The sequence below is a fragment of the Diabrotica virgifera genome, chromosome 10 (assembly GCF_917563875.1).
Source record: "Diabrotica virgifera virgifera chromosome 10, PGI_DIABVI_V3a".
NCBI classification, from domain to species: Eukaryota; Metazoa; Arthropoda; class Insecta; order Coleoptera; family Chrysomelidae; genus Diabrotica; species Diabrotica virgifera.
Window position 1 is genome coordinate 120670964 of NC_065452.1, and position 15771 is coordinate 120686734.

Below are 15771 nucleotides of genomic sequence, written 5' to 3' on the forward strand. Positions count from 1 at the left end.
AGAGAAGGTCACACTCAATATCCTGAAAAACTGAATGTTTGGGCAGGAATATTAGGCGATGCTATAATTGGCGCCTTGTTCATACCAGACAATTTAAGTGGCGACATTTATCTCGATATGCTGGAAAACATCATCGAACCTTTAATTGTGCGTGAATTAGAGAACCAAAGGGACGACCAAGGCAACCTAGCTCTAGACAAAGATTTGCTGCAGTTCCAACAAGATGGAGCACCTCCTCACTATGCAACTCCAGTTAGGCACTGGTTGGATACTAATTATCCGAACAAATGGATTGGAAGGAGAGGTCCTATTGAGTGGCCACCGAGGTCACCAGACTTACCGCTACCTGACTTTCTTCTATGGGGTTAGCTCAAGTCAGTTGTTTATAAAACTCAACCTGCGTCACCTGGGGAATTGCGAGAAAGAATTACGCAAGCCTGTCGCGCTATTACTAGAACAACATTTGCCAAAGTTCGTGCAGATTTTGAAAATAGGCTATATTATTATTTACAAAACAACGGAACCCACTTTGAACATTTACTTAATTGACACTTTTAATAAATTTGTAGTTCAACAAAAATCTCATTTTAAATTTTCCATTTGAGCCAAAGTTACACAATTATCGCTTCACCCTGTATAATTATTATTTATACCATTGGATAGCATTTTTATAGTCTTTTCAATAATGTATCACAAGTAGGGGTTTGCAATTTAACCTTTTTTGTTTGTGGTGGATGGGGCCTAGGGGGTTGATGGGGGTGAGTTCTCTTTCATGTCATTTTAGTTCCCTCTTACTATTCTAGAAACGGTTTCAAGCATTTTTCGATATCAGCTTTTATTTGTGAGACATAGCCCATTGTAAGTTTTAAAATTAACACACTGTATATTATTTGAGGACATTTTCTTAGATATCAGCAGTAATCCAGAAAACAATATATCTCTCTATATGTTGCTGGAAACTTCAATCAATCCTTTAACGTCGTAGTGCCTATATTGTCAGCATTCTTAGTTTGTGCGTCGTTATATCTAATCTATTCAATAAGAGTATGAAAATTTCTGACTTACTGTAAAAAGATTTAAAATCCATCCGTCCATTCAGACCATTCTTGGTTTTCAGGTCGTCTTCCAAGTCATCCAACCATTTCGTTTTAGGCGTTCCTTGTTTTACTTTTCCTATCAGATTCTATTGTAATATTTTCTTTGCTGTTTTTATATCTCTGTCTCTGTCTGTCTCTGGTCATGCCCCAACCATCTTCTTTGACTTTTCACAAATCGTACACTTCATTTAATTCATTAATTTCTTCGTTTCTCCTGATTCTCCATGTACTGCCTTTCTCTTGTACCGGCCGTATATGGTAGTATTTTAATGACTATATACGGTGAAAATATGGAAAGATAGAACCATGAAACAACTAAAATCATCCCCAAAAAGGCTTTAAAAACGGAACGATAAAGACAAAAGTACCATAATAAGAAAAGTACATTTCCCACTTATAAATTTTATTTACCATTTATAATTCCCTCTCATCACCAAATAAAGTGTAGATGTTTGTTTTTCTACAAACATTTACAGAGAAAGACAGGAATTCGTGAATTGTAGTGCATAGTAAGTAGCCCTCTACAATACGAATTATATATAAATTTTATTTCTTGAAGATGAAGGTATTTTCAAATGTTTCAAATCCACACTTTTCCAGTCGAAGATGAGTTTTCCGCAAGTACTTACTACGAGATTATAAAAACAGGATTTACCACTAATTTTTAAGTAAAATTTACCCAGATGCAGAGAATTTTGGCCTTACATAATAATACCAGCTATCTAAGTGGCTCTTTCATATTGAGTTTCATGAGGTGCTATTGTTCAAGGTATAAATAAGGGATCATTTCATAAAAACAGGTAGATCCCTTGTTTATGAAATTCCACACCTCTAACAATGGTACCCCGCTGAGTTGAATATTAATATCTCTCTTAGATAGGTGGTACTACTATATTTTTCCTTTTTATTTCGCTACTACATAGGTTCTTATGGAGTGAGTACCTGTGTAATTTTTTTTATATTCCCAGATCTAAGAATTGTTTTTTTATTGAGCCAATAAGCTCATATTGTTTTAGTTCTCCAAAAGTATTTTAGATATGTGTTGTAACAGTAGCTTACATAACTTTTTCTAATATAACAGTTGCCTTTTTAAAATTACTAATGAAATACCCTGTTCAGTGTTTCTATTAATTGTTATATTAATTTTTTTATAATTATTTTCGTTTTCGTTAGGTTCAACAACAAATAAGATTATATGAAGTAACTGGTTTCAAATTGTTACAGTTATCATTTCACTTGTTCACAAACCACAAATTTTTTAGTCACATTTTATTTCAGCTTCATAGGCCTTTTGGTGGAAGCCACATGATTTATTTAGCCAACGATTGGATATTCTTTATTTACCACGGTATATTTCTATTATTCTATCTTGATCAACGTACTCGAAGATATGAGGAGCATCCATTAGGATACCTACAGTTCCTGCTGTAGTAACTATAAAAAACATGTACAGTTGAAGTCTGTCTATCACCATCGCCACATATTTCCAGTCTTCTCGAGTCTGCAACAAAAAAATACTGTATGGTAAGTTGATATAACAAAAACCATGGTTAACCAAAACCACGGCAACAAAAACCATGGTTATCAGTAAGAGGAGTATAGTCATAACAAGGATACAGATAAAAAATTGAAGATATTGACCACCTGTACAAAATAAAATACTCGGGAGTCTGGATTACTGAAGATCTAAATCCGAAATCAGAAATTTGATCAAGAATAGAGCAATCAAGAGAAGCCTTTCTGAGTGACCAAAGACTCAATCTGCAAATCCAATATCGGATAGTAAAATGTTATAATCACTAGATCTATTCTTCTTTATGGTGCCGAAGCTTGGAGTGTTAATATTGATTTAATGAGAAACCTGGAAGCTTGTGAGATGTGGCTTTTTAGGAGAATTTTGAAAATACCATAGACCGATCATATTATGAACGAAATGGTGTTGCACATAATAAGAAGTGACAGAGAACTTTTGGCCACCATTAAAACCAGAAATAAGTACAAGAAGATAAGTACGATTTGTTGCAGTTGATTATGAAAAGTGAAATCGAAGGAAAAGGGGGTTCTGGTGGACAAATATCCTGGCTGAAAAACATTAGTGACTCTTCTTCATGTACCACGTCCTTTCAGAACGTTAGTTACCATCATACCTATCTTAATTTTATTAACTGCCCCCTAAATAGCATGCTTGTATCAACACCATACCAATCTCGCAAGTTCTTCAACCATGAGGTTCATCTTCGTCCTGGACTGCGTTTGCCTGCTATTTTTCCTTGCATGATATTTTGTAGCAACCTATATTTGGGACCTCTAATTACATGTCCGAAATACTCCAGCTTTCTCTGCTTGATGCTTTTTATGATCTCAGTAGTCTTGCTGAGACGTTCTAGTATTGTGGAGTTTCGAATCTTCTATAGATAACCCAGATAAGATAATAACCCAGGAAACTTTTAAAATTCTTCTATAGCACCACATTTCGAAAGCCTCAAGGTGATTTAGATCGATTTTATTCACAGTCCAGGACTCGACACCATAAAGTAAGACCGAGAACACGTAGCAGCGAAGTAGGCGGATCCTCAATGCCAATTTTAGGTCTCAGTTACATAACACCTTGGACATTCTTCTAAAAGCGGCTCTAGCTTGCTCTATCCTAGATCTAATTTCGTCGTGACTTTCTGCGATACAATTTAATTGCTGTCCAAGGTAAACGATTTTATCAAATTGCTGAAGTTTGGTATTATTTACATATATAGACGGTTTTATATGCTGATGCTTACTTATTACGAGTATTTTGGTTTTTCGTATGTTCAGATCCAGACCTGCCACCCTACAACTCTCAACGACACTATCAAGTAGTGTTTGCAGATCTTCTTGAGTAGAAGCTAGGAATACTGTATCGTCCGCATATCGCAAATTCTTGATGACTTCACCGTTCATAAGTATTCCTTCTTGTTTTTCAGAAAGTGTTTTTCTGAAAATTCTTTCGGAGTAAACGTTGAAAAGCAGGGGTGACAAGAGGCATCCCTGCCGTACTCCTGATTTAATATTAAGAGCCTGTGATTCCACACCATCTACTAAAACTGATGTTGTTTGATTCCAATATAAATTTGCAATTATTCGAACATCTCTGCCGTCCAAGCCAATGTATTTTAGAGCTTCGATCAATATAGAGTGCTTAACACGATCAAATGCCTTTTGGAAGTCAATAAAACAACAGTATATGTCTACAGATATATCTCTACATCTTTGAGCAATTACATTCATTCCAAACAGTGCCTCTCTCGTTCCAAACCCTTTACGGAAACCAAACTGTGTGTCATCCAGGTATTCCTTGCATTTATTGTACATATGACCATGTATTACCTTCAGAAAAATTTTCAATAAATGGTTTAACAAACTGATGGTTCTATAATCAGCACAGATTTTTGCTGTTGTCTTCTTAGGTAGAGCTATAAACAGTTAATTAGACCAACCATTAGGTAGTTGTCCGCTGGTATAAATGGCACTTATAAGCTTGTATATTTCAGTTGGAATTTCATCAGGACCAGTCGCTCTGCCATCTTTTGATAATTGTATGGCTTTTATTACCTCAGAGCGTGTTATTAGGGGTCCGTCGCAGTTAGTAATATCGGGAGGTGAACTACTCCTATCGTCTTCGAATAGGTTCGTAACGTAATTTTCCCATTCTTTAAGTTTGTCCTCTACTTCAAATATTACTTTACCATGTTCATCCTGTAGCAATGCAGTTTGTTTCTTATTGAAGATACCAGCCGCTTCTTTCACTTTTTTGTACATGTTAAACGTGTCGTATCTGTTTTCAAGTTCTTCAATGTCATGACACTGTTTGGCTAGATGTTGACTCTTTGCTTCTCGTATTTTACGTCGAATTACTTTTTGTATGCTGTTATAAAGTGTTTCGTTGTTTTTCGCTAGTCGCCGTTGTTCCATCAAATCCAACATGTCTTCTGTCATCCAAGCCTGCTTTTTTAGCTTTGACCTGCCTTGTAAATTTCTCACACAGATTTCTTTTACTGTTGTTACGATTTTATTTAAGCCCTCATCGACATTCTCACCGATATTTTCCCAAATTAAATTTTCGTGACTGGACCGGGTTAAATACAAAGACGATTTTAAGAAACGCAGAAGATAGAGATGAATTTGCTATGGTTATAGCCAATCTTCATTAATGGAATCGGCATTAGAAGAAGATGAAATTAATATTAGGAAATTTTCAAAAATATTTGTAAGTATTTGAGTCTCAAAGAAAATTGGGAATACAGGGGATAGTGAAACGTTAACTTAGAGCCTCTCTTATCTTAACTTCATTGTCACCCTCTGTCCAGAATGGACTTCTCTCCTGCTCCTGCAAACGAAGCTCTGACGATCGATTATGGGTGAGATTACTCTAGACCAAAGATGACTCTTCTAAGATCCATCGAAAGAAGTAATGAGAACCTATGATGAAGAACAATAAGTTATATTCTTCAGGATATTTAAGACTGTTGCTGATTCAGCTCAGAAATATTAATGAGACAAAACACAATGGCCATCAGGTTGTGAAGAATCTGCCAGCTTGATATGAAGAATTTTTTAAGCAACACAGCAATCGGAATGTTGAGTATAGGGCGAATTGACCGACGACGACTTAGGCAACGAAATATGGAATTGGAGATAGGATCGTGGAATGTCAGAGCCTTGAATAAACCTGGTGCGCAGAGAAACCTACTAATGAGCTGTCTAGATACAAAATTACAATTATGGCAATTCAAGAAACAAAATAGCTAGGCAATGAGATCAGAGACACAAGAATATACATTAGTAACGGCAACATAATTATAAGCGACCCTCAAGAGGTGTGCAACATTTGCAAGAACTATATACAAAAACGTTTTAAACATTAATTGTCCAATAGAAAAAAAAACACAACAGTGACAATACAAGTACAATTCATAAATGACCACTCATGCCTGAATCAGAAGTGGAATATGCCATTACACATCTTAAATATGACAAAACACCTGGTCACGACAAAGTCCTGAAGCTGATAGATAAGAAAACCTTGAACTTATCTATGAACTATGAATCTATGAACTATGAATCTATAAACTTTTCGACAAAATTTATGACAGCGGTCACATCCCTAGGGATTGGCTTAAGGCAACATTTGTTGCTATTTCTAAGAAGTAAAATGTCAATTAAAAGGGGTAGTTCCCTGGGTTGGCTGTATACCACATAGTTAAGAAACTCTTAAAATGTCAATAATTGCGAAGAACATATACACATTAAAATTTGAGAATATATAAAAGATATGCAAGAGGTTAGTGGAGAATGGAGAGATAGAAGATCTACATACGCTGTTTACAAGTATTAATCATACAAAAAAATAATATGTCTTGAAGATTACAAGACTATCCAGAGATAAAAGCATTCAAAGTAAGACAATCCAGCAAGTCTCATAGATGATCAACAAATTGAAAGATTAGAGAAATTTAAGTATTTGGAATCCATTCCAGCAAACAAGTGTGATTGTGAGGAAGAAATTAAAATAAGAGTTGGTATGACTAAGCCAGCTTGTGGTTAATTCAAAAAATACCTCATTCTGTCAAGGTACCTTTTGTGTAGTTAAGTAGTAAGTGGGGCCAATATTATTGTATCGTCCATAGACATGGTCACTAAAAGGAAAATCAATAAATATAGTTGAAGCCTGCGAAATGTGGATTTTGAGAAGACATCTTATAATATCGTCGATAGACCCAGTTACCAATGATGAGGTGTGGCGATGGGCTAAAGTAGTCTAAAAACTGTTGAGTGTGAAACAGCGTCAGGTTCCTTATTCGGAACACGTCTTGCGTGGATCAAGCTACTCCTTATGCTTATGATCAAGCTTATGCTCAGGAGCAAGATTGTGGGTAGAAAAGGTCCGGGAACAAAATTACATTCTTGGCATAGAAACATACGAAACTGGTGTAATGTCTAAGATTTTAGGTCCATTTCCCGGCTAGCTGACAATGGAAACCTTAGAATAGTCGACTAAGACAGCAGCTGAAATGCCTACAATGCTTACACGTTGCTAGACGTATGATACAAGAAGAACAATAATTGAACTTTTTTAAAATATACTAAATTAAAAACTTACCTGTATATATAGATCCTCGTTGCGTAAATGTTCTGCTATGAATTCTACAGCTTCTGTAGCTTTCGATGCTTCAGGAGACAATAGAATAGAATCTGAACTCTCGCTCTCCCTTCTACAGCTATCTCCCCCAACTCCCACTCCGAGATCAGCGGCATTTGGTTTTCTATTGATTTTACAGTTAGGATGATGGTGTAAGTCAGACAACTCCATTACCTCCACTTTACTTTGGGACTCGATAGAGCTAAACGAAAATGTTTCAATTAAATGATATTACTAAAGATTGATATTTTAATTCACCTTATGTTTTTTGGGATATCCGTAGGTGACCCATATGGATGCGGAGGCACACCCATTCCTGGCATCTCCATCATCCAGCGCAATCTAGTTTTGCGAGGTCTTTTCATAAGTAACATTGCTGGAAGGTAGTTAAGGAACACAGACCTAATCCAAGAAGGCATCCTGAAACGAATATTTCAATATATGATAAGGGCTATAATGTAAAATATTTTATTCTTTTGCAGCCGTTTATTCTATATCAGTACTGCACCAGCTGGTTGTAGTTTTACACATGTTTTTTCTATTACTAATTAGCCTTCTTCGGTCCATCTTTGGACATAGGCTTCCCCAATCCTTTACCATCCTTCTATTCGCTACAGTCATCCACCTAGAACCCACGTGCTTCTTGATATCATCTGCCCATCTCATTTGGGGGCTTCCTTTGCTTCGTTTATATTCCCACGCTCTCCAATTTATAAGAATTTTGTTCCATCGGTCTTCTCTTTGTCTTATATTGTGTTCGGCAAATCTCCATTTCAATTTTGCAACTTCTTGTCTAAAATCCCTAACTTTTGTTTTCTCTCTTATTCACTCGTTCCTCTTTTTATCCATTAGTCTTATGCGCAACATTTGTCTCTTCATTGCTCTTTGCGTTTTTATAATTTTGTCCATGTTTGCTTTTATAAACGTCCACGTTTGAGAACCTTAAGTGAGAACAGGGAGTACTCATTGATTGTATACCTTTTTGTATACCAGGTCTTAAGATGTTGTGGATATCTTTTGTTTTTAAGGATGTAGCTTAGTTTCCCAAATGCCGCCCATGCCAGTCTAACTCATTTTTTGATCTCTGCTGTTTAGTTTTCCTTGTTAAGTTTTATAATTTGACCCAGATATATATAATCGTGAACTTGTTCTATTTCATCTTGTCCGATCCTCATTGTAATGTGTGTGTGTCCTCATCTGTATTTGTTATGATTTTGGTCTTACTGTAATTCATATTAAGTTTTTTTCTATTTATGGAAGGCAAATTTCCATAGTTTTAAGACTTTCTACATCTCTTATTATAAGGTAGAAAGCTCTTGAATCTGGGACAATAGATCTTCTTTTTTCTTGTTCTTAGATTCTTATGCCTTTTCGTTTTCTTAAGGGAAAGTCCTGCAATCTTATAATTTGATATACAGGTACCTCTTGGTGTAAAAAAGAACCCTACTGAAGTTCCTGTTCTTCTTACATTCGTATGCCGTACTTTCTTAAAAGAAAATTCATAGTGTCCTTATAATTCGTAGATGGGCTCCTCTTGATCCAAGGAATAAATGTATTGAGACTGTAAGGTAGATGTTTTGAATTTTATTATTTCATACATCCAAACACATCTTGATCCCATTTACATCGATAGATTCTGGAATCTAGCATGTTAAGAAGAAATATGCCCTTTGTGAGATTGTATCGGATGTTTGTGCTTTATACTTACGCATAGGTACAGTTAATGTTCAGGTTGGGAGAACCTGAAAGAGTTCAGGTTGTTCAAGAGAGAGAGGTTGTGGCTCTTGAAGAAGGCCCCCATATAGACCAGGGCGCATCTATAAAAATATTAGTACATTTGGACGTTGAGAGGTGACTCAAATTTTTTTGCAGAAATGGCTTGAAAATAAATTAAGTAATAATATTTGAGTTATCCTCCCTCTCAAAAAGGTCCGGAACATTGTTTAAATAATCAAAATGTCAAAAAATCAAGGAAAAATTCGATTTTTTTCTTCGTTTTTTGATTATAACTTTAAAAGTATTCATTTTCGAGAAAAGTTGTACTGACATAAAAGTTGCGTAATTAAATTTTCTACAATATAGAATTAGTTAAAAATTTAAAAAATAGTCACCCTTGTTGCAAAATAGCAATAATTGCGAAAAAACCATACAAAAACAAGTATTCGGATTTTACGTTTTTCAACCATTTATTCTACACTTAGGACCTTCATATTTCACCCAGAGAAACTTTATGATACAGAACAATAATACTGTAAATTTCATTACGATCGGTTCAACAGATTTTGCAAGATAAATTTTGCAATCCAGCTGTCGTAAAAAAAAATCATTTTTTCAAAATGTTACAGGACTGAAAATAAAGCAGATAGCAAGTTGAATTTTTTTTGCGTATAGAAGTGTACTGTACCTTTGATTTGCAATTTTGCAAAATTAAAATCGATTAACATCACGGCGTCAGGAATTTTTTTAAATAAACATTAATTATTGGTGCTACGCGCAGGACAGCGGATAGTTTGCTCTGATTGGGCATTCCAATGACTTTTGATAATGATTGATACATTTTAATTTTTATTACATTTCGATATAAATAAATAAATTTGTTTATTGCAAAATAAAAACACATACTCTATCCTTTGAAATAACACTTTTATTAGCAAAAACTTTTTTTGTTCATATATTTTAACTTAGAGAATAAAAGTTTATTATTTTTAAACAAATGCAATTGTTTAAACAATATTTCACAAACAATAATAAAATTAGTTTGATTTTTGTGGAATTAAAATATTAAAATACAACAAAATATAGAGTAAGAAAATAATATATTAGATAAAGATTGGAAAAAATTTTGGTGGAAATCAACTTGTGTGAATCGAACACCGCTGTCCTGCGCGTAGCACCAAAAATTAGTGTTCATTTAAAAAATTTCCTGACGCCGCGCCGTCGTAATTAATCGATTTTAATTTTGCAAATTGCAAATGAAAGGTACAGTACACTTCTATAAGCAAAAAAAAATCAACTTGCTATCTGCTTTATTTTCAGTCCTGTAACATTTTGAAAAAATTAATTTTTTTGCGAAAGCTGGATTGCAAAATTTATTTTGCAAAATCTATTAAACCGATCTTAATGAAATTTACAGTATTATTTTACTGTATTATAAAGTTTTTCTGGGTGAAACATGAAGGTCCTAATTGTTAACAATTCCGTAGCATAAATGGCTGAAAAACGTAAAATTCGAATACTTGTTTTTGTATGTTTTTTTTTCGCAATTATTGCTATTTTGCAACTAGGGTGACTATTTTTTAAATTTTTAATCAATACTATATTGTAGGAAATTTAATTACGCAACTTTTATGTTAGTACAACTTTTCTCGGAAATGTATACTTTTAAAGTTATAATCAAAAAACGAAGAAAAAAATCGAATTTTTCCTTAATTTTTTGACATTTTGATTATTTAAACAATGTTCCGGACCATTTTGAGTGGAAGGATAACTCAGATATTATTATTTGAGTTATTTTCAAGCAATTTCTGCAAAAAAATTTGAGTCACCTCTCAACGTCCATCTCAAAACAGGTGCGCCCTGGACTAATACGGTTGAAGGTAAATTTGCTTTTCCGATGGTCTTATCTCTTGATTGTTGGTCCATGCTTCATTTATTATGGTGCCAAAGTAGTTGTAATGCGTCACTATTTCTGCAGAGGTTTGATGGACGTAGAGTTGACCTTCTTTTATCTTTTTCTTGCTAATAGTTGGAATAAATCTGGTAAATAATCAAATCTAAACTTACCTGTGTGTTCGGGGACCTCGGAAATTCCAATTGATTATAACAACTGTTACTAAAATACTAACGGTATTCATTATAAAAGTGAAAAGAAGATATTTTGCAATAAGTGGTAACACGAGCGATGTCGGTGGCAGGATTTTTGATACCAACAAAAGGAATACAACCAGTGATAGCAAAATACTAATACCCAGTGTAACCTGAAATTAAATTTATTATAAAATTAGGTATTTTTAACGCCTTTTACAGGTCGACAGAAATATCTGAAACTGCCAAGGTCGAAAATTTTGATTACGCGACGTTGTCAGATCAGTCGGGTGTCAAAGGTTCTTAGGTTTTTTATTTGTTACCTGTTTCACAGTAAAATTGTTAACAATTCCATAGCTTTTACATTTTTATTATTAATCTAAATATTAGACGTAATAAATAACAGTGTATATTGGTGAAATTCCTGTTGTCAATTATTTCAGTTAAAATAAACATCTGGTATACGCGTGCTGGATTTGTTTTCTCAGCTCCTAAATCCAAAGTTATCTACTTTTCCAAAAAGCATAGACCAAATTCACCCTCTATAAGTCTAAAGGGACTTCGTTTAGAAACAGTTAATTATTTGACACTTCTGGGCGTCAACTTTGACAAAAAGCTTACTTGGAGACAGCATATTCAGAAACTTAAAGGAAACTGTGTCCAAAAAATCAATTTACTTAAATTTCTTTCGAGCTTCTCTTGGGGAGCTGATGAAGAATCTCTCCTTAAAATATATAGAGCGTTAATTCGCTCTAACCTAGACTATGGCAGTATTCTTTACTCCCAATTCAAAATACATCCCTACGACTATGTCTTGGTGCTTTTAAGTCTAGCCCCGCTGAAAGTATCTGTGTAGAAGCTTCAGAGCCACCACTCCACCTAAGAAGGCAACAATTTCTACTTACATACTTTGCAAGAATATCAGAAAATCCAAGTAACCCGGTAATAAATCTAATCAAATCCATAGAGCCTCCCACAGAAAATGCATCCAATCACACTCTCACGTTACCACAAATATTATCTCCTTTATTGACTTCTATCAACCTTTCACATACTACTGCTATTTGTACTCCTAAGACAGCCCTTTGGCTACACAATTTTCCAATACTCAATACCGATTTATGCAGATTCGATAAAACAGAAACCCCAAACTCACTCCTCAGAAAATCCTTTCAAAACATCCTCAATTCAACACAATTTGATGAAATATTATACACCGATGCGTCCAAGAATGAAGACTGTTGTGGCTGCGCTGTGTCCACAACGACGACGACAATAAGCTCTGTGCGACAACCTAGAAACTGTAGTGTTTACACCGCAGAATTGTATGGACTACTTCAGACACTAAAGACTTCGCTCCAACCTACTTCAAATTAAAGCAAGAAAATCGCCATATGTACAGATTCCCTCTCCTCGATTCATTCCATAAGATGTATCTTCACAAAAAAACCTGCGTCCAGGAAATACACAACATCTGCAACCAACTATATACCAATAACATAACAGTCACAATGATTTGGACTCCATCCCATGTTGGTATATTGTGAAACGAAAAAGCAGACCAGGCCGCTAAAGCAGCATGTTCTTCTGACACAGCCTTCAAACAGGTCCAAACCTATACGGACCTTAAAATATTGTTTAAACAAAAAATTCTCAGCTTATGGGCAGACCAATGGAATAGAACAAAAACTAAGCTGCACGAAATTCAACCCAACTTATCTCGGCTCAATATGTCATCCATGAACAGGAAAGAAAAATCAGTTATTCGCCGAAATTTCTTGCATATTTATACATACACTCAACCAAACTTATATGGAATCATCTGATATTTTTTATTAATTTAAGCGAGTTTTAATGCTAAATTAAATTTTCTTCCATCGCATCTCTCATGAATCTAACTACAGGTTATAGAACCAAATGAACATAACTGCGAGCAGTTGGTTGGGTAAAAATTAGGATTAAGGAAAAGAGGATTTTTTACCGATCATAGTTCCTCCCAGAACATGACCCTTCGTCTTTTATTATATTTATGAACCAATCTTCAGTTAGTCTTCTGATTTTACACATCCTACTTCCGTTTGAAAATAACACACTTTTCCAATTTCCAATGTTCCAGTTTTGGTGTTGAAGACACAATCGCTATCAGAATCTGATTGAAAATCTTCTCTGAGTCATCGCTTAAATTAATAATAAATATTTATACGTCGAAAAAGACTTCACAGAAGCAGTGGCAGACTGACCCTAATATAGACGAGGGCATTTAGCACAAAATAAATAAATTTTTAAATACAGCACATACAGACTTGCATACAGATTAGAAGCCTTCGAGTTATGGGCCTACAGAAGAATATGAAGAATAAGTTGGGTGGATAGAGTCACGAACATCGAGGTGTTGAGATGAATGGGAAAAGATAAAGAGGTTTTAAATACAGTTAAAGTCAGAAAACTACAATATCTGGGACATGTTATGAGGGGCGAGCGTTATAACTTGTTACAATTAATAATGCAAGGAAGAATACAGGGTAGAAGGAGTCGCGGAAGAAGACGCATCGAAAGTGCGAATTGCCGTGATGGTTGCCAACCTTCTTAGAGGAGATGGTACATGAAGAAGAAGAAGATACAGACTTGAGGTTTTTTGCATTATGTTCAAGATGACGTCAGGAAAAAGTCTACTATACAAAAATGGGTGGAAATGCATAATTGCACTGTAAAGTGCATAAAATGCATCCAAAATTGCATAAATATAAAAATAAAGTCAAAATCAGTATACTCAGGAACAAAATTTATTATTTGGGTAGTTTTTGGGGTCACTGAATACGATTACGCAATCAGAACTGATCCCCGGATCACCTGGTGCCCAAGGTCAGTGCAACAGACGTCATCTTCTGGCGTTTCGATGGTTTTCGGCATTAAATCGATGTAAACGGATTACTCATGGGTTTTAGGGGTCACTAAGTACTAATATGCCATCAGAATTGACCTTAGGATAACCTGGTGCCCAAGGTCACTGTAACTGACGTCATCTTCTGGAGTTTCGAGGAATTTCGGCACTACATTGATGCAACTGGACTATTCGGGGGGTGCAAACGGATTACTCGGGCGTTTTTGAGGTCGCCAAACACGAATATACCATCAGAAGAGACCACCGGATTACCTGGTGCCCCAGGTCACAGCAAGGGACGTCATATTCTGGAGTTTCGAGTGTTTTCGGTATTAAATTAATGTAAACGGATTACTCACGGGTTTTTTGGGGTCGGTAAACACGAATATGATATCAGAACTGAACTCCGGAGTACCTGGTGCTCAGGATCGCTACTAGTTTTCGGCATTTAATTGATGCAAATGGATTACTGGAGGGATTTTGAGGTCGCTAAACACGAATATGCCATCAGAACCGACCCCCTGTGCCCAAGGTCACAGCAAGGGACGTCCTCTTCTGGAGTTTTGAGGGATTTTGGCATTAAATTGATAAAAATGGATTACTCGGAAGTCTTTGTGGTATTAGACACGAATATGCTATCAGAACAGACCACCGGATCACCTGGTGCCCAAGGTCACTGCAAAGGTCGTCATCTTCTGGAGTTTCGAGGGATTTCGGTGTTAAATTGATTCAAACGGAATACTTGCGGATTTTTGAGGTCGCCAAACACTAATATGCCATCACAAACAACCCATGTGCACCTGGTGCCCAAGGTGACTACAAGGGACGTCATCTTCTGAAGTTTTAAGGAATTTTGGCATTAAATTGATGAAAATAAATCACTCGGGGTTTTGAGGTCGGTAAACACTAACATACCATCAAAACTGACCATAATAGAACCTGGTGCCCAGGGTCACTGCAATGGGCGTTATCCGCTAGGCGAGGTTTTCGGTACTATATTGATGCAAACAGATTACTTATAGGTTTTTGGGGATGCTGAATACGAATACCCCATCAAAACAAACACCGGAGGACTTTAGGCACCACGTGCTTCGGTGTCTGTTCTGATAACATTTTTGTGTTCAGGTAGGTACCTGAGAAACCCATGAGTAATCCGTTATCATCAACTTAGTACCGAAAACACTCGAAACTCCCGAAGATGGCATATTCATATTCAGCAACCCCAAAAACTCAAGAGTAATCCGTTTGCACTAGTTAGTACCGAAAACTATCGAAACTGGAGAAGATAACGTGCCTTAGGCACCAGGTGCTCCGGTATCTGTTCTGATGGCGTATTTATGTTCAGAAAACGCAAAAAACCCATGAGTAATACATTTGCATCAATTAAGTACCGAAAACCCTCGAAACTCCAGAAGATGACGTGCCCTAGGTACCAGGTGCTCTGGTGTCTGTTCTGATGACGCAATCGTGTTCAACAACGACAAAATCCGATTAGTAAGTAATCCGTTTGCATCAATTGAATGCCGAAAATCCTCGGAACTACAGAAGATGACCTGCATTAGGCACCAGGTGCTCCGAGGGTGAGATCTGATGGCGTATTCACGTTCAGCAAACGCGAAAACCTATGAGTAATCCGTTTGCATCAATTTAGTACCGAAGACTCTCGAAGCTCCAGAAGATGATGCCCTAGCAATAACCTTGGGCACCAGGTTCTCCGGGATTCGGTGCTGATGGCATATTCGTATTTAGCGACTTTAAGAACTCCTCAGTAATCCATTTGCATCAATTTAATGCCGAAATTTCTCGACACTCCAGAA

The 15771-nt window shown here is 36.0% G+C and overlaps 1 protein-coding gene across 1 annotated transcript in view; it reads right to left on the reverse strand.

Moving 5' to 3' along the window:
- Positions 1-834: 834 nt before the first annotated feature.
- The window catches only part of LOC114325414 (acetylcholine receptor subunit beta-like 1), an 84686-nt gene continuing 69749 nt past the window's right edge, over positions 835-15771 (reverse strand). Inside the window, exons 7-10 of the mRNA XM_028273484.2 lie at positions 11053-11246; positions 7528-7689; positions 7231-7471; positions 835-2598 (exon numbers count right to left, since the gene is read on the reverse strand). Coding sequence (XP_028129285.1) covers positions 2434-2598; positions 7231-7471; positions 7528-7689; positions 11053-11246 — 762 coding nt within the window. The 3' untranslated portion in view covers positions 835-2433. The remainder of the gene's footprint in view (positions 2599-7230; positions 7472-7527; positions 7690-11052; positions 11247-15771) is intronic.